Source organism: Rattus rattus, chromosome 5, assembly GCF_011064425.1.
Source record: "Rattus rattus isolate New Zealand chromosome 5, Rrattus_CSIRO_v1, whole genome shotgun sequence".
Classification (NCBI taxonomy): Eukaryota; Metazoa; Chordata; class Mammalia; order Rodentia; family Muridae; genus Rattus; species Rattus rattus.
This window is the reverse complement of record NC_046158.1, coordinates 80,128,340-80,148,848: the sequence shown is the minus strand read 5'-3', so window position 1 is coordinate 80,148,848 and position 20,509 is coordinate 80,128,340. Positions and strand designations below refer to the sequence as shown.

At 39.7% G+C, this 20,509-nt stretch overlaps 1 protein-coding gene across 1 annotated transcript in view; it reads left to right on the top strand.

Moving 5' to 3' along the window:
* Positions 1-20,114, top strand: part of Trim44 (tripartite motif containing 44) — a 111,402-nt gene extending 91,288 nt beyond the window's left edge. Inside the window, exon 5 of the mRNA XM_032903790.1 lies at positions 15,748-20,114. Coding sequence (XP_032759681.1) covers positions 15,748-15,775 — 28 coding nt within the window. The 3' untranslated portion in view covers positions 15,776-20,114. The remainder of the gene's footprint in view (positions 1-15,747) is intronic.
* Positions 20,115-20,509: the final 395 nt, after the last annotated feature.

Genomic DNA, 20,509 nt, shown 5'->3' with positions numbered 1-20,509 from the left:
CCTAAAGAAAATGTGACTATGTCACAATCCCTGTCCCCTGTACTTCCACTGCAGTTCTTTTGTCTTGTTTGGTTTTAGCTATGAAAAAACTCCTGACTTTGTTTTTTTAACTATAAATACTACTTATTGAATGAGAACAAACTGATGTCAGCCTATGAGCTTTATAAACTATTAATCAAAAATAAAACAATAGCTACATTAGTAGTTTATTTAAAAAAAATATTGTCCTGGGCTAGAGCCTTAGTAAGGTTTCCCGTTTAGGCCCACACCTACACTACTACATAGGTTATATATGACACATTTTACAGCTGAGAGCACTGGAATTCAGAGAGACAAATGACACCCCCAAAGTTTACTTGGTTTATTTTCTTTATTTTATATACCCACCCTTTTCTTTGGTAAGATCAAAGAAAGATCCACCAGAGAGATTGTATTATAGTCTACCTGAGACCAGTAGTTTGAAACGTCTTTTGATCAGGTGCATAGAAGCTCTACCATGCTTTGCATTGTGCCCATCCATCTCCTAATTAATAAGGATGCAGACTTGACAAAAATCCACAGTCAGCCTCCACTTTCTAGTTCTTGAAAACCATGGGTTTTATAATTGGCCAAATGTGGGCTCCAGCTGTGGCCATGTCTCCAACTTCCCTGAGCCTCAGTCTTTTCATATATAAAGCATAGCCATCCGTGCCAATTAAAACAATGAAAAGATAAGTGGGGGGATCATTTTGCTTTTTACATACACCAGTGATTCCAAGCTTCCATTGCATTTAATTTTCCAGGGCTTAGTCTGCCCATTCTCTTCAGTGAACAAATGATTATTACTAACAGCCAGTGGGTTAGGCCCACCAGGTCCCTTACTACTTACTATAAGTAGTTTGACTGGAGAGATACTTAGAGGATCAATTTGTGGAGAAATAGCCATCTCTCCAAATGAACAACAACAAAAAACAGATTCTCAGGGGCTTTATTTAAACTTTGAGAGTTGTTAAATTTATTTATTTATCTGAAGGTCCTTAAAAATAGTTTAATAAAGGAGTGTCTTGTTGTCTTGTGCAAATGATCTTAGATTAAAAAAAACAAAAACAAAAGAATTCCCTTCTCCTAGAAGTGATGCATGAAATCGTTATTTTGCTAACCATTCCTCCACACTTATTCTGGCCTCAGTGAAGATAGCCAGAGAATGTTTTAAATACAGTGGGTTGGGAAAGCAAAACAGTCTATGTATTTTCTGTTTACTTCTCATGCTAGTGTACAGAGCTGTCTGTAATGCATTGTTCTATATTAAACAAGGCAGGTTGAGGCCCAGAACATAAGAATCTTGAGACTTGTAACCCTTTAAGGAAGAAGGGAGCAGAACATTATGTTGTATGTTTACTGTGGGCAGACATTGTCCTCATAACATTTAATGGAAATGTGGATCATTTACCAGTGTTTCCTATGCTATATTCATAAAGAGTCACAAGCGAGAAAACTGAGGCCAAGGAGGGTCAGTTTTGCAGGAGAGTTACTAAGTGAAAGGATTGACTAACCCTTGTTTCTCTTGAGTCTGAAAAGCAAAATTGTAAGTTTTGGCGGCAGGGAAGCCGTCATCCAGATTGTTGGCAGATGACCCTCAATTGGGCAGCCTTAGCAGGCGATTAGGCTTTACTCGGGGCATTGTCCCTGGTTTTTTTGTTTTTTAATTTTTACACTCAAGATTTTATTCCCCTCCCAGTCCACCCTCCTACTGTTCCACATCCCATTACTCCACCCCCACCCCTATTGTGAAATAAGTTGTTTCTTAGCCTGTTTATCATTTGTATAAAGGAAGGCTATTGATTTATTTGAATTAATTTTATATTCAGCCACTTTGTTGAAGTTGTTTATCAGCTGGAGTTCTTGTACTCCTCTATCTGGCAGAGCCTTATAGTAGGGCCAACAGAGAGTGATTGTTTCACAAGTATCATAAATAAATACCACGACACTAGACTTGTGTTGAGATAAACATGAGCAGATCCCGATGGAGTGCGAAGTTAAAGAATTGTGTGATTTTAATGTCATAGAAAAATTGGCTTTAGGAAAAACTGAGAGGAAAGGAAATGTGTTTTTAACAACCCTTACCTGTGTTTAGCACCCTGTTCACACATACTAGTCCTAGCCCCTTAAAGCTGGGCATTTTTCTTTCTCCAGTAAAGCCTAACCATCCACCTTCATCCCACCAACTCAGTAATTACAACTGGCTCCTCTAGTAACTCATTGGTTCTCTCCTGGGTTATGGTAGTCCCACGGCCAGCTTTTAACTCAAGCAGATGAACAAGTCAAATATATGACAAGAATAGTTAAGAACTCTGTTTTTTCCCTTGTTTCATTTGTTTTTTCCAAGAGATTATTTCTTTGTGCAGGACTGGCCTGCCTTTGCCTCCCAAGTCCTTCAATCACCCGTTGAAGAACAACTTTTATAAAGAGAATTTTACTTACTGCCCTCTGCAGAGTTGTTGAAAGTTTGAAGACCTTAGATGCTTCTCACATGCTCTCTTATTCAGTATCTGTTACTTCCTCCAGTATGCAGAACACATTGAGTACAGAGCAGTCAGCTTTGTTTAGTTTAAACTAGATGACATGCAATAGATGGAAGGCTACCATGTTCAGTTCCCTGTGTGTGTGTGGTTCTCTCTCCTCCCTCTCTCCTGTTTGGTGTTGTCATGGGTTTGGGGGGTCTTCTAGTAATGACCAAACTGGTGCTGTTTCTTATCAGATAACACTGGAGTACAATCCAGAGCCTCTGGTAAGATTGGCTGACTATAGGAACCCGTCTTAGGTACCTGTTACTTCTGTAGGTAACAGATGCTGAGTATGAGAACATGTGAGAAACATATAAAGCCTTCATTATTTTTAATAGGTCTGCAGAGACCAATAAAAAACTCCTATCGAAGTTGCTCTTCAATGGGTGGTGGTGCACACCTTAAAACCAGCACTTGGGAGGTAGAGGCAAGCCAGCCTGGTCTACAGAGTGAATTCCAGGACAGTCAGGGCTACACAGAAAAATCCTACAGATCCCACTGAGTCTGTGTCTGCTGTCTGTCTTCTCAGCTTCTTGAATATTTGAATAGGGGACTAGTAGAGCCTTTATAGCATTTTTTCCATTTCCTAGAGAAATATATAATAAACATATCCACTGCAAGAGGGGGAATAGGTGACTAGGAATCAGACAGTAGAACAGGGACCCTCAGTTATCTTCTATAAATCATCTACTCAGAATCCTGGAGAAGTTGTTCCACAGAGACCTATGGCTTATTGGCAGAAGACATCTGTCTCCCCAGAGTTTCCTTTTGCCATTAAGAGAGTATTCTTACTGTCCCTGGCATGGGCCTTAGGATAGACAAGTTAATTTGGCACCGGCAGAAAGGGAACCCCAGGCTCTGCATAGAAGCAAATGTCTCTTATTCCAGACCCTTAGCATTAGAACACTGGCTCTTGACACTCTTTGATGCTGAGTCTCAGGCCAATCTTGATCATATGAATACATTTCAGCAGCCTGCTGCCTGCCTAATTCCCCCTCGCAGAGTTTATATTGAGTTACCACTGGGTATTTGTTTTTCTTTTTTCCTAAAACATCTGTTTGTGCTGTCTTGGGGGAATGTTGCACAGAATGTAGCCTGAATATTTTAAACATTGCTCTTGTTCACATTTTGAAGTGCTAGCAGTGTGGTAGACGCCATATGGAGCTCTGACACTCTTCTCATCTTCTATTCTTTCCCGTCTACGTCCCCTATCTTCTTAGGAGACATTTCAGGCATGACCCATGAAAAGAAGCCTGGGAGCTGCTGATGAGTCACTTTCAGCCTACTCTCCCCTGCTTTATCTTTAGCTATTCTGGACTCTTCGCAGCCCTATGACCATGCTAGGCTGTTTCACATCTTACAGAGCTTATTCAAGCTGTTTCATCTACCTGACATGCCTCCCTCCTGACTCCACTGTCTTCCTGAGAAGTACTGACCCATCTGTCAGTGATAAAGCCATTTCTTACTTGGCATGTGAAAGTCGCCATATCTTTTTCTTGTAGTATGCAGAGCACCTACTTTTTTGCCCATTGAGGTCCTTAAAGATATTTCATTCCTTTTCATTTGCACATAGTAGGGGTTCAGCTACTGTGAGATGAAAAAGACAAGTTATAGAAGTTACAAAAAAGATTTGAATGTGACTGAGTACTAATTATTAGGTAGTGTGTTAAAGGCTTTCCATGTCTTACTTGTTTTTACTCAGCTGTAGGGGGGAGCCTCGTGTTTTCATTTTCCTGAATAGCCCTGACATAAGCACCCATCATTGTTTATCCCATCATCTTGTTTCCCTTTCTTCGTAGTACTTTCTACTCAGTACAGTTAGTTTGCATATTGTCTTTTCATTGGAAAGTATGCTCCATGAGAGCCAAATCCTTATCAGTCATTCTCAGCGCTATAAGGCGGGACCTATTAAGGTGCTTAATATATTGTAAATGTTCAATAAATATTTTCACTGAAAGGATAAATGATTTGATGACTTTATTCCATAGATCACTAAAATAATGGATGAGGTTAAATAGCTTTGTCAAAGGCACATAATTCAGATGACAGACCTGGTCAAGAATCCTGGTCATATTCTTAAGTAGATAACCTTATACTATCTTTCTTAAGAGTTCTCCAAATAGATAGACTTAATGACACTAGGAGAAGGCCTTCTTTTCTGTTGGATGTAGTTTCTCCACCTTTCACTTCATCAGCCGAATGAGGGTTATGCTACCAGGAGAATGTGGCCTAAGTGCCAGGCCTGACCACTGGGTGTGTGAGGACACATCATCTGAACTTAATTTAGATTCGATTTTCCAGAAGAGAAAAAAGAAAATGAGACAAAAGTTGAAAACTACTACTGTAGAGTGAATAAAAAGCAAGCTTGGTGCTTCTGACTCTGGACAGACAGAACTGAAATTGACCTGGGGGACTCCGTTCTAAGTGTCTTTGTGACTCTGTTTCTCATGTGTCTTGGTGGTGGGTCTTTTGCATGACTGTTTGCTGGAAGCTAAGAGAAAAGGCTGCCTTTCAGCAAGGTTATAACAGGAAAGTTGAGACATTCTATAGTTGTAAAAGCTGAAAGGGATAAATAATCTAACTGTTGTCTTACCCCCTTTTGACATGTCTATTGGGAATTCTCCATAACATGAAAAACTTTTTTAGCAGATGTAACCAAAGTGAAATTTTGAGTCTGCTAGGGCCTTGGAAAATCTTTAGCATTGAGGCATTAGCTGGAAGTTACTTGGATAGGTGCCAGGAGATTAACTTCACAAGCCTTCTAATGAATTGCCTAACCATCACTGAGTTTTCCTGCTAAGTGTTAAAACCAACAGACAGGCCTTGATTGTAGTAGCATTTCTGCCTAGCTCTGGAACCTTGAGATGACACTTTCATACTTCATTTTCTTCATCTATAAAATGAGGGGGCTGCTACACAGTTACTGTAAAAACTGAATATAAAAACGTAAGCATAACAAATAATTATAGCATTCCCATAGAGAGTGCTTGTAATGTGTCTATGTCCTCTTTTAACCAGTGTAGAAACTTACTGTTTATGTGTGATAGAATATAATCTTGAAAATGAGTGTATGTGTTTTCTACTAGTATTTACAACCACATTCTAGTGTGGCTTTCCCACTACTGGATCCAAGCTTCAAGTGACATTTCATCTGGAAGAATGTTTACTCTTTCAGGCTGGAAGACTTAATGACATTCTTACCTCTCTCCTACCATGGGTTGTTAAAGCAAGGGGTGAATGATTCAAACTCTTGCAGTTGGGTCTCTCTTGAGAATAGCTCACAGCTAGGTTGCAGAGCACTGGACGATTCCAAGCATGTAGCTGCTTAATACAGAAGCAAGATGAGAACCTCCTGCATGGATATAAATTGGTATTTGAGGTTTTCTATCAGAGATGTTAAATATAAGCTTGTTTCTGCTGTGCTCTTTTGGTTGTTTGGATGAGAATAGCCTCCATAGGCTCATATATTTGAATACTTGGTCTCCAGTTGATAGAACTATTGGCAGAGTGAGGGGTGTGTGACCTTGTTGGAGGTGTACACTAGTGGAGGTAGGCTTCAAGGTCTCAGAACTCCATGCCATTCCCAGTTAGCTGTCAAGAGAAAAATTGTCAGATACTGCTTCAGTGCCATGCCTGCCTATCTGCCTGCCTAGCCCTCCAAAATTGTAAGCCTCCAAAACTCTTTCTTCTATAAAATGTTTGATCATGCTATTACAGCAATAGAAAAGTAACTAAAATAGCCCTCAAAGATAAGAGTTTTACCAGTCCATTGACCAGAACTGCCCTTTGCCAGCAAGACTGTTCTTTTATAAGAGCAGTCATTGTTTATGATATAGCATTTTAATCTATACTTAGTATTGGAGTGATTATATAGACCTCATTTCAGTGACAACTAGAAAAGAAAATGGGTTCTCTGTTTACCTGTAAAAACAACTGTTTACCTATAAAACCTGTTAACATAGTTGCCTGAGCAATGTCTCTAGGACCAACAAGTGACATGGTCTGCTACGAAGGTTTCTTAAAATATTCATTCTTTATGTGATGATTTCAGTCGTTTACATATTCATAAGATGTGTGACAAATATTTTACCATGTTCAGTCACATGCACGCATACACACTTGTGTGTATGTGTGTATACTCTATATCAATATATTCTCTAGATAGAGAGAACTTATATACATATATGCTAATCTCATTTAATTCCTTTTAGCAACTCTTTAAAATAGTTATTTACTAATTTCAAGTTACTAATTTCATTTTCAAGTAAAAGCACAGAACTCAAAAGCTCTACTAAGTGGTAGAGCTGTGACTCAAATTGGTGTACTTAACTCCAAGATCAACATCCATAACTCTTAGTCATAGAAGTAGCATTAGTTTTTTAAGAGTTATAGTTCTTCCAACATAGAGTGATTTGCAGATTGCAGACCTTATTTCACAGTCATCATGAGCACACTATTACTTTTCACATAGAGATGAGATTAGTGTCAAGAACATTTATTTATTGATCTTTTCCCCTTCTACCTTGGTAACTTGTACGATCTAGCAGCTTGCAGCAGCAGAAATTTTGAAACCCAGATTTTATTAAATCTTAGGTTTAAGGAGTTTTTTTGGGGGGTGTTAAGGAAACTGCTTGAGATTTGGTTTCTATTATTCATATGCCAAGTGAAGATGAGAAAACTGGGTCAGGTGATTTCCTGAAGGTATAGGAAGCAGGGAAGGCAAAAGTTTGGGCTATTTTCTGCTTCTCATTTTTCACCCCCCTTGAGTTGCATGAACCCTAGTGGAGGGTATGGAAAGGTTCCTCTTAATTCTTACCATGGAAGATCAGCAATGTTATAAGATCCAAAAATGGTGGGGGAAGGAAAGAAGGTTGCAAACAGATAGTGTAATGTCAGAGAAAAGGAAAACTTATTAGGCTCCTGCCATTTGCCTCTAACAGACATGAGCCCCTCTTCCTTCATCCTTCTCTCCCCTCCGCCTCCCCCTCCCTCCTCTTCTCCCTTCCTCCTCTCTCCTCCCTCCTTCTCCTCTCCACCCCAGTGCTACTTCAGTTTTCTGCATATGCTTTCAAATCATCCCATTTGTGGCAGGAGTGTAGGTAAAATGAGTATTCTCACATTCTCCCTGTGTGAGTAGTGATTACAAATCAGCACACAATGATTTCTCCCACACATTTACCAATAGTGCATCAAGAACCTTTAGAAACACATACCCCCTCTTCCCTGACAAAAGGAACATCATCCTTTGGAAAGCATTACAGTAAAATGGAAATGTTGTGCCGCTGCTGTGATTCTAAGGCCTACCACCTTCAGGAGTCAACCTATAGCAATTGTAGCCACCCTGACAGACATACGTGAAAGTATAACTGAAGTATCAAAGCTAAGAAATGGAACACTACCGGGACTGGGTGGATGAGGCACCTAAATATTGTCTATTGCAGATTCAGACATGGATCCCATGAAGGAATAACACCTAAACCCTAAAGCTGTTGCAGCATCCAATTCATCTTAAGGATTTCAATCATTCATAAAATAAATATTCCATTAAAAAAAAAAAAGAAACACATACCCTTGGCTTGTTGGAGAAATAGCTGATTCTAAGAACTAGGAAATACGTAAGACAAGCGTGGGGAGTGTTCTAACACCATAAAGTGAAGATGTGCTCAAAGGCAAGCTAAAATGGTCACATTGGTGAGGAAATGGCATTGGGGGCTGAGCAACCAAGCAACAGTGTAGTTTTATAATCTCAAGTAAAAAAATCAAGACTCGGGAGTCTACATTGGTACAAATGATTGAAGTGGTGAGTAAAAGAAGGAACAAAATCTTATGTTCAAAAATATTTCAGATGGTTTATGTAAATACTCTTCAAAGAGACAGGAATATGGCTTCTAATTTCAATTGAGCTTAGTATAGTAACTTTATTCCAAATGGTACATTATATGAAATGGGAAAAGAATATTTACCAATCAGTATTGAAACCAATGATCATGATCAGCTTTAACAGTGTGAAGTTATATTGAACTTGAACCTAGAAGAGTCTGAAGTCTTCTTCTAAAGCCCCATAATCATGAGCAAGACATTCGACACATCCCATGTGAAGGGCGTTCCTACAGAATATCTCAGTACTATACCATCAAGAGTAGCCCTGGCAATCATTAGGAGTCCCAGGAATCAAGACCACAAAATGTGGTTTCCCAGAACAGAAAATGACAACAAGATATGAATCAGTTCTTGTTGACAACAGGGAAACCTAAGCATAATCTCTTTTATTAACCTAAAGTCTTTCGAAAATTTACAGTCTATTTTAAAAGTACAAATATGCCTGATGACCTAGGATTTTCCCCTCTATTTTTCTTTGGAAATTATTAAGGATGATTCATCCACATTGATGTATTTCACTGAGATGTAGGAAATAGTAAAAAGGCAGAAATCCTTTAAATATCTAATATTTGGTCTTCTAAATATATAATTCAATCATGAATCATAATCTTAAATACATTTCTTGAGAAAAAAAATTCATGGCTGATGGATGAGTAGGAAAAGTAGGTAAAATGAAGTTAGGAAAGACCAAACAAGTTTATGAAAGATAGGTGTGTATTTTATGCATGCATAATAAAGATAGATGCAAATGTATTTCTGTGTGTTAATGGAGATTATCCCTGGTGTATAGTGCTATAGAAATTTTTGTTTTTCTTTTTCATAGAAGCATTGCCCATTTAGTATAGAAAGCGAAAGATATTCAGTAGCTTACTTTGGTTTTAGGGTTGTTGTTGGGTTTTGTTTTGTTTTGTTTTTGTTGTGGTGGTGGTTTGTTTTGGTTTTTTTGTTTTTTGTTTTGTTGGGTTTTTGTTTTGGTGTTGTTTGTTTGTTTGTTTGTTTGTTTTGGCTAGAAGTAACTTCGGTACTTAATCTGGTAGCAACAAAGGATTCAGTCCTCAAAAAGAATGCTAAAGCAGATGTGGCATTAGCTAAGGATCCTGCCTATTTTTAATCCACTTTCTTCCCGATATCAGGACACTGGCTATAAATCTTCTAGAGAAGCAGGACTTTACACACACTTTTAAGTGTGAGGAGCACCACCTGTGAAAATGGTTGCTAGGTTCATAGGGATCAAATTTAACACTTGGTTAAAGCTATACAAGAGACCAAGCCCTCTAAGGGTTCTAAATAGATCTGCAAACCTAGGGGCTCTGTGAAACAAACCCAATCTGCATTTCTGCATTTCCTTCTTCTATAGGCCTTCTTACCTGGCCTTTTTCCTTTCTTTTTAAGGATTTATTTATTTATTTATTTATTTATTTATTTATTTATTTATTTATTGTATGTAAGTACACTGTAGCTATTTTCAGACACACCAGAAGAGGGCTTCAGATCTCATCACATATAGTCATGAGCCACGATGTAGTTGCTGGGATTTGAACTCAGGACCTCTGGAAAAGCAGCCAGTGCTCTTAACCACTGAGCCATCTCCAGCCTTTTTTTTTTTTTTAATCTTAAAAAAAGTAAAACACATTTCTTCATTCCACTACCAAAAAAAAAAAAAAAAAAATGCTGGGCATTGCTGTCCTGTTTGTCAGGTGTTTAAAATAAACTTAAATAACTGTTACTTGTTATAGGACTGGGAAACAATGAATTGGAAGATTACGAACTCAGCTCTTTGCTGAATTTGGTGTGTTTCGGGAAGCTAATTGTTTCCCATACCATTTACAGGCTGTGTACCGTGAACAAATAAATCATGTAACCTCCTTGTACCTCAGTTGTCTCTTTTGTAAAATAGAGATGATGCTTACCAGAATCTTTATAAAAAGAATAGCATCCAAATTCTTTTTTAAAGATTCATTGACTTTCATTTATGTGTATATATGTTTTGCATGCATGTATTCCTGTGTACTACATGCATACCAGGTGATGGCGGAGGTGATGTTGGGTCCTTTGGAACTGGACTCAACATATGTTTAATTTGGAGAGGACCTTATTGGCCTTTATCTGCTTTGGAGTTTTTTCTAAATTACATTTATTGCTCAGGCTATCCCAGTTTCTCAAGTGAGAAAAATGTTCCAAAATCACCTAGCAGAGCCTGGACTGGAATATCAGCCTTCTCCTGCTCTTCTCCTTAGACTGAGGAACAGGAACATTTGCTTTGTTTTATGTTTATGCCTACCTGGTCCCACAGGTCAGTAAGAGTAAGTTCCCATGCTTAATGGCATGGTGGCTCATTCCCCTTAGCTGTAGGGGTAGGTGGGTGTGTCTCCTGAAGGAAAGCTCCTGGGTCAGAGTATGTGGTCCTCCCACACACAGCTGAATACTAACTAGAACTAGGCAGTTGCTTCCGCAGACGCTCAAGGCTTCCCAGGTAGCTTTTTGTGCAATGCCTATGTGGCCTAAATTTTTTTTAAAGAATTCTAAATCTATCTTTTTTTAATTCTATCTAGTTTTCTTTTAATTTCCCTATTCTCTTGAATTGAATAATTCTTTGAGAAATGGTTACTTAACAAATAGCCACAAACTCATCAGACACAAGTATGCCAAGTCTAATTAAGTATATTATTATCTAGATAGGAAAAGAAGCTCCTAAGTCTGTGAACTCAGAGTGCCTGCCACCTCACATGTTTATTCCTCTTCCATTCCTGCAGCTCTGAGGACACAACCTGGGAAGCTGAGCCATCTATCTGTGGATCACATCTTTAAAAATTGCCAAAGCTTCCCTTTTGCATGATAACCATTCTGTCAGCAGGGTTAGAGTTGAACATGACTGGGCCTTGGATACTTCTCCCAGTTTGCATTAATAAGTGCTACAGAAAGGCTATCTTTATATGTTTAGTCTGGGAAAAGGATATTTTATTTATTATACTACCTGGGACTCCTTGGCCCCATTCCATTCCCCCAACCCCTGTCCCTAGCCAGAGAGGTGCTAAATTTTACACCACCATCCCATTCAGAATTTAGGTATTCCTAATTCTTTTACCTAAACTTTCTGATTTTACATCCTGTAAAGGAATGTTTGAAAAAGTATGTGCCTTCTTACCTACCTTTACGTCAACTTCTGAGGACTTGGGTCAAGTTTAGATAAGTAAGAAAGATGTGACTGCTGACATCATGTAGTTTTCATGACATTTTATGTATGTTTTTATCAAAACTGGCATCATAGACCTTAAATTTACAGACAAGATTCACTATATAATCTTATTGACAGATCCATTTCTTATACCCAAACTATCTAGCCAAATTGCACTCACTTTCTGTTAGATCTGATTTCATTTGTATCCAATTCAAATACACATACTTTTTGGTATGGTACATTTTGACAGCTGTCTTCTGAGTTTAAATCTTAGTGAAACCTGTTGGTAAGCACGTAACCTTGCCTAGACACACTAGGGAATGATGTCTTACTATTTCTCACCCTGCCCTAATGGAATCACTTTAAAGCCTTTGCATAGATAAAGCAGTGTCAAGAAACGTGTTCATATCTTTTCTGAAGTGAGAATAAGGTGATTTTGAAAGTGGACATGGCTACAAAGATCAACTATACCCATGTTCTTGAGATGATCACTTCTAGGGGAGAAAATATATAGAAATTAAGGACTTGTAAATTGGTCTCTTTACGATCACCCATGATTGAGTCATCCCTGGAAAGTCATTAAATACAACCAGGGAATGTGCACTACAGCTTTAAGACTGCTACTTCTAGATATAATACCTTCAAACCAGACCAGTCAGTGACTGATTAGCCACTTGGCTAATCCACAGCACTCAGTGACCCACTGTTATCAGCATTGACAGGGGAACTTTTTCCTAGAAACTTCCTTAGGATGGTTAGAACCATGAAACTTTCTGTCCAATCCCTGTGTTTCCTTAGTTTTGAAGTTGTCATTAAATAAAAGGGTTAGGGAAATGGTCCAATGCATAATGTGCTTGCTACAAATGTATGGGGACCTAAATTTGAAGTTCACATGGAAACTGTTTGGCAGTGCATGCCTGTCACCTGAGTACTTGGAGAACAGTGTTGGTGACAGGCAGATGCCTCGTGCTTGCTGACATTTATTCTAGTTGAAATGGCAAACTTCAGGTTCAGTGTAAGGCTCTCTCAAAAGTAAAGTGGAGATGGAGGTGGGCATCAAACATCAACCTCTGCCCTCCACCTGGTTATATAGGCACATGCTCAGCTACACACACACACACACACACACACACACACACACACACTCTTAAAAAAAAACTTTCATCTCAGGTATCTGAAAGCAGTTGGAAAATAGCATACTTAATCTGTAATATAAGATACTAAACCAAAAGATATTACAGGAAGGTTAGGAGGAATTAAATTTTGAATTTTGAATTTTTAAAAAATCATTCGTATTGGGTAAAATATATAAAGTTTTCATTTGTACTTTGATTTATACACTGTAAGATATATGGCAAGGAAGTTGAGATTCACTCAAGAATTTAGGCTTAATCAGTCTCACGACCTTGGTGTCATTATATAATGCTGCCCCTGCTCTTGTCCATTAGAAATTAATATATTCCTTAAATAGGCACCAAGAAGGTCTCTGTAATGTGCCTCTCCATCCAGTTCTACATCTGTCTGGCAGGTGGGTGTTTCTGTGGAAGAATATGAGTGCATAAGGGGAAAGACTGTGCTCCTCACTTGGAGATGATGAAGACTTTAGGCATTTCAGATAAGAGCGTGCAAATATGCACTGGCTGATGTAATAAGTGAAAGCAGAACGTAGAGGGAGATGACACCCCCACTGATGAAGTTATGCATAACCCATCAGAAGAGACCATATACCACTGGGTTACGCTGTGCTACAGATTTGATTAAGGTCTTTTTATCATTATTACAAGAAACAGGTTATTGCTATGAAAATATTTTCTTGTTTCTAAAAAACAATAGAAACTCAAGGTATCTCCCCAGCCCACATCACTCCTAAGCTGTGATGTCTTGATAGGTGAGTACTGTGCCCATCCAGCCTAATACACAGGAAGCTGAATAAATGTTTAGCAGTTGAAGAAATTAGTGATATGTCAGAGATACAAGGTCTCATACCATAAATGGTAAGATAAACCTTGTCAGTCCCAGGAAGAGTTCTCTCTTAGGGTAATGAAAACAGATTTTGTTGGTAAATACTTCTGACCTTTTTTCTAAGCTGCTCCAAGTTTTATAAAACAAACCTGAAAACTTGAAAAGAAATTATGTGTGTTTGATATTCTCATTTTGGGGTTGGAGTTGTTGACCTCTTCAAAACTATGGTAAAAATTGTGGCCTTTCTCAAAGACACACACAGACAGAACTCTGAATACAATCTCAGTAGGTTCATAAACCCGTTATCTCAAGAATGTTAAAAAGTGACCTGCAGCTTAAGGAAAGGACAGAGTTAATGTCAGTCCTCGCTTATTAGAAGTAAGACTGACAGGGAAACAAAGCGAGCTTGCTCTGAATGTAATACTGAGGGGAGGATATGGTACCAGGTTCATCTGTTCCTTGATTGTGGGGTAGAAACTTTTTATAAAAGACCCTTTGTTTCCTTTGGGACAGACGCCACCAAATACTGTCTCAGTGGCAGTCCTCTGGCCAGGCCTGCCTAAATGTACCCTTCATCCCATGACTGGACAGTCAACAGGAAAAGAGTAGAAACAGGGCAGGATTGTGAGTGTGGCATATTGCTGAAGTGGCTCTTCTGGCTTCTAGAGTACTCACCTCATTCTGTAGGACTGTATCTGGAGTGTTTCCATCTCTGAAGGACTGTAAACTCACGGCTAGAATATTTTTCTCATAATGGTTTCCCCAGAAGGAAACAAAGAACATAGATTTATGTAGACAAAGATAATCCTTTTCTGAGAATATCTCTAGGTCATAGCTGAGAGCTAATCTACTGCAAACCTTTTCTGTCTCTACCAGCTTGAAACTTTAGATTTCCAGTCAAAATTAAAACTTGGTCTTAAGAACCGTAGGTTCGGGGTTGGGGATTTAGCTCAGTGGTAGAGCGCTTGCCTAGGAAGCGCAAGGCCCTGGGTTCGGTCCCCAGCTCCGGAAAAAAAAAAAAGAACCGTAGGTTCTTACATCTCAATCTCCACTTTGTTCATCCGGGCAGTGCAGAAAATAGTAATGGCAGTATCCTGGGGATGGAGTGGTAGAAAACTTGGGTAAACAACACCAACCTCCAGGTCGTGGTACTTCTGTGTTCACCTTTAATAAGCAGGAGATGGAGTTGACTCTTATTCATCTATGAGTTGGGGACCTCTAGAAGTGGATGAGAAGTGCCTAGGCAGGTTGCTGGTTTTGCCTGTTTGTAAATGTATACACATCCCTTTTGCCTTTCTTTTTCTGGCTGTGTCTTCTCCTTGCCCCTGTCTTCTGTGATACTGTGCTGTCCAGAACCAGACCAGTGATACTTTAACACCAAGCACCTGAAATAATAGTCATGCCTTTGTACACTTATGTTTTGACACCGAAACACTGAAGCCAGGAATCCTCTGCTTATCTCAATAGTGGTTGGGGCTATTTTCAACTCCATCTGTTCCTCCTACCCTTTGTTTCTGTTGTTTTTAGAAGTCACCGTTGAACACTTCTCATGATCATTGTACAACTACTAGATGTGTAATCATTGGTAAGATAGTAGTAATGCTACCTTATATACTGCAGGAGGAGGAATGAGAATAAGTGCCAAACTATAGAATTCGTAAGAGCAAAGAAGGAAGGAAGATCCACAGAGAATGACCCAGTGACGTGATGAGATAGAGCACTTCCTGGACACTGACTCTGCAGCATGGATGAGACCTTGGCTCTGCCCAGTGCCAAGTGCCATTAATTGCTGCTGCTACTGTTTGATTTTCTGACCTAATAATAAGTGTCTGAACACCTAGAGGAAATAAAACTGATTTCTACCAGCAGTTTATTTTGTTAGTTAAATTCACAGTCTGACGGCTTTCCTGTTCCTTTACTTACCGGCTGTATACTGGGCACTGTGTATTTTACATGTAATCTTATTTGACTGTCTCAGAACCTGAGATAGTAAGTACTTTTTTTTTTCATTTTCATGATCGCTGTAGTTAAATTTAGAAATCAGAAATCAAAGAAGCTAAGACACTTTCCTGTGGCCCTACTGCTCGATCATGATAGAAGTAGCCTGAGGCTGTCAACCTGTGTACTGTGTGGCCTCCTTTTCTGTGATATCTGAACTCACTTGCTTCTCCTTTTATTTTGTAGTGGTGCCAGTGAAGAAGAGGACACATGAAGACTCACCATTCCCTGCAGAAAATACCCCTTCCCTGTGTGTATGTGACAGCGTGTATGTAATGGCTTCTGATATCTGTGAAAGCTGCCCGGCAACAAACTTCTTCCACTGGATATGTCCCCAGATCCACAGCAGGCACACGTTTCCAAGGGACCAGGGATTGTATGCATACTGACTGTGTGCTTCTTGTTCTCTTGTGATAGGTCATGGGGGAGCCCCTTTGATCAACTTGGAGGGCTCTTCAGACAACTCCCCAATGGCTGCTTTGAACTTACTCAGGAAAGCCAGCCCCTGGAATATTATTGTGCAAGTCAACAGTATCACTTTCTTAGGAAGATCTAGAACATCTCGAAAGGAAATCAGTTTTCCTTACCTGCAGACAGAAAACCCACTTTGTTTATACTGAAGCTTAAAGCAAGTGTGGCCAAGTGGGGCCAAGCTGACTCAGGAGGCAGTCTGTCATGGTCCAGTTCTGCCTCTGTGAGAAGTGTAGAGCAGCTGGGCTAAAATAGGGTTGGAGAAAGAGTCCAGAGCTAGAAAGAAGATATTTTTAGTATGTGAAGTTATCTAGGACTTCAGATTCATAATTCAGTGCTGTGGAAATGGAAAATGATTGAAATGGTGGAAAGGAAATGACCTTAAGGACTGGGGTGAGGCAAAGAAATCTGATTAAAAGTTGAAATCAGTGTTTCAGAATTCAGATTGCCCGAATTTTCCAAAATGGTCACAAAAGCATCTGATAAAAACCTGAATTCTTGGGCCAGCTGTGTGGATTAACGGGCTTGTCACAACATAAAAGGCTGGCATGTATATTGGCAGGTGGAGATTGTCACTGTAAAACTTAGTAGTTCCACTCTGAGGTTAGTCTTTCGTGGTCAGTGCACTATGAGGGGAATCCTTGCCACTCCCTGACTGCTAACAAGCATTCCCTCTATTTACTATAATTGGAATCCTCCTTTCTCTTGCAGCAGGCCTTCGGTTCACCTCACACACCCCAGTTTTCTCTTTTATGTAGCATGTCCAGGCATGCCCCACAGCTAGGTTTCCTGGCCGTCTCACACTACCAGATCACAGTCTCTTATGACCATACTTTTCAGGGTCAAGGAAGAAATAGTGTGCTAGGAGATACCCAACTGCAAGCTCACAAGCACCATATCTTCTTGAGACATTAGTTTTTCTTTCCAACTGATTTAAAGTCAGGGGTAACTGTATTTTTAATAGAACAAACACGTTATAGAAGAGAATGTCCATACACTTAAATTGTTAACATAAAATAGGAGACTTGGAAGGAAACTCTTATTTGTAAGTGGACATGATTCCCTCTCCTCTGCGTGTGTGGTATTTCCATGTACACGCAGAGATCTGTCTGAATTGGATTCAAACAGCCTTGGGGTTGCTGTTGAGCAAGGTCTAGACTTCCAGATCCAAGGAGTCCCTGTTGGGATAAATCTCCCTTTTCCTGTCATCTAGCTTGCCTGTGTACTTACCACAAAGCTTTAGGGGCAGCTAACGTGTATGTACAGGATAGTTCTAAGGCAGAAACAACATATGTTTATTGTAGGAGTCCTGTTTATGTCATTGTTCATCCCTATGCATGCTAGAAAATGATTTATCCCTTTGAGGCCAGGAAACTACCAAGCCTGATTCTCTAGGCTAGGATTACCCTAGTTCACTACACATACAAGAATACTGGGACAGAGAGGAGTGTAAGATCAAAAGATACTTTTCTCCAAACTGGTAGCTAGTAGATGGCTTAGACAATTTTGGTGCTTTACCATCTGTCTGCAAAGACTGGAGAATTTAATACATCTAGAGTTAACAACCTCCAATGAGATCCTATTCTAACAAAAATTTAAAAAATAGACCATTCTAGAAAGAGTGTAGAATATCAGAAGATTGAAAAGGCTTGACAATTTGGAAGCTTGTATTGTCTTTCCCCAGTAATCATTGATCTTTACATGTTGACCTTTATTAGCAATGAAGGGATCATTGCCTCTCCACCCAATCATGCTATTACTTTCAATCAGTGTTTGGGGAATCCAAGCATTTGTACAGTGGTTATAAACACAAATCTAAGAAGATTTGCCAACCCATCTCTATTAGTTATCATCTCTAGAGTCCTCAAGGAAAGCATTTGCCCTTTACTTAGAAAGGGTTTCAGGTTCACTTTATGGGTTCCTGCTGTCTTCAGCACCTGATAAAACTTTAACCAGGAAAGCATTAAACATTTCATAGCAGCCCCTGCCTAGATCCCTAAGTTCCTAGTGACAGCAATTATCAAAAGAACTAGGATGCTTCCTGTACTGGTATCAGCTTCGTCCTCAGAGCTATGACCTCTTGCTTGGCTTTGTGTCCCATGGTGAACGAAGCTTCTTGCCTTTCCAGGTCAGTGTGAGTTAAGAGTGTCAGAGTTGTATGTGTCCTGGCAGACTGTGGACAGCAAGGTTTACCCAAATCATCAAGTGATGCAGGTAATGAATGTCTCTAAAATAAGTTGGGTCCTCCAAACAAGTCCTGGATACCTTCTGAATGTTAAGTGTCTAAGTGCTGAGAGTAATTGGTTCATTGGTTTGATACCACTACATCTAGCGCAGTTCCAAGAAGTGCTTGACTTCTCAGCTCTGACAGCCAGTAAGAAGAAGTAACCTTAGGACAGGCTATGAGCCTTTCTGTAGATGTGCAAGGGACAAGTCACTTGTCTGTAGTTGCTAGCAAAACGATGGAACCAGTTTTGAACACAGCACTCCCTGAGCTGTAGTCAGCCTTCTGCCCCACATCATGACTCACCTAGATTGAAAGAGAGGTTTACAGTTCTCCCAGTGCAGTATGCCCATTCACACTATGAATTCTTTTTCAAAGACATCAAGATGGCCTTAGTCCTCTACTCTAGTAAATGTGTAAGTATTCACTGTTAACCTGAGCTTCCTTCCAGGACCTGGGAGAGCCTTTCCTTTTGGTACAATCCCCACAAAGGAAAATAAAGGCCTTCAAGAGTGTAAAGTTTTTAGACAGAGTTGGAGGTGATGGTAATCTTCTAACTTTATTTAAATACCACCCGCTCCTTTACTATAGAAAAGCAAATGTTTATGTTTTAGGAAACCCAGCTACCAAGTCTGTACTCTATGAGAAGTGCCAATTCAAATCACTAACTTTGAACTCCCTTCCTGGAGAGGGGGGTGGGTTGATTTGTACATACCCACATACACTATACCACTTAATTATTTAAGAGCTAAGTGAAACTCAAAGCAGCTCCTGGTGATGTTCTATACCACCACAAAGGTTTCTCCTAGGTCCATGTAAGTATAAACAGATAATTGGGAGTGTGGCTGCTGGCTTTCCAGAATAACCCCATGGTAGGTGTCAACTCTTACAGCACTAAGCCAAGGTGACATCCCAACCCTCTTCCACCATGACTAATAACATGGGAAATGCAGATGCCTTGTCATTTGGTGACCTGGATCATTTTGTCACTCCATCTGGGCCCAAATATAGAACTGCAAAATTTATAACCTTGTAGTAGTCCGTGGTCTAAGAAGTCCTCTCTCTCCACAGAGAAAATGTCCTGCTGATTCCTGATATTCTACTCTCATGAAGTAGGTGCTCGGTACACACGTCTCTATAAATTGGTTGCATGTTTACTATGTGCTGAGCACATCTAGATTTTTGTTTGTTTAAAGGCAAAAGTCCCATTATAAATCAAGTCCAGCCCTGCCCTAAGAGAAAAGGCCCACAGAGCCATAGCACATCTCACTGATGCTGCCTTCACCCATCAGTGTTTCTGAGGCCCACTGTCCTATGGAATTCCCAGAGCCACAGGAGCCAGGCATTCCTCAGATCACACAAGAGATCATTTGGATCGCTTGGTTTCCCATTACTATCTGAGGCTGAGCAGAAACACTAGAACAAGGACCAGAGCAGGAACATGAAGATAAATGAAGACACTTGGAGTGCACTGTTGGGAAAATAACCAGAGTCCATGCTGGGCTTAATGTGACTTTAAGGGGACCAATCGTTTATACTTTATGGAAGTTAAACCTGACCAGTCTTTACAGTGACAGGCCACCATGCGTGAGTGGGTTGAACCAACGAGTCCATTGTCTTCTGCCTGTTGTCATGTGCACAGTCACATTCCCTCCTTAGTCATCTTCCCCTTCCACCGTTTACACTAAACAAGGGAACACTCAATCTTTCAAGGGAATTACATATCTGAGTTAATGTTTCAGTATATCATTTTCATACTGTAAATTATTTTGTAAGAGAGATTTACTGCTATCCCAGGATGTTCGGACTTGGCTCCCCTGTGCATTTGGAAATCAATAAACTATTACTGGAAATACCATTTGTCTCTCAGAGTTGTTCACAAAGGACCCTGCTAAGTATAAATATCCAAGATAATCATATGTATATGCGTACACATACCTGTGGTGATGCTGGAGATGATGGTGAGATGAGGGACCTAAGTTACTCCTGACCTCTTAAAGGGCCATAGGAGACTTTGGGAAGGTGGGGAAGAGTAGACCAGAGAGGATTAGGTAATGAGATAGGTTATAAGGTAAGTGTTTATTCCTGGAATCTTTTCAGCTTTGTGACTTTGATTAACTAGGAAGAAAGTCAAAATTTAGTTTTTGACAAATGTTCTTTTAAAATAAAAACTAACCAGCACCCTTGGGCAAATATAGTTAAGTTAGCAGCAGTACCATCTCTCTGGAACGTTAAAGGTATCTATCTGAATAT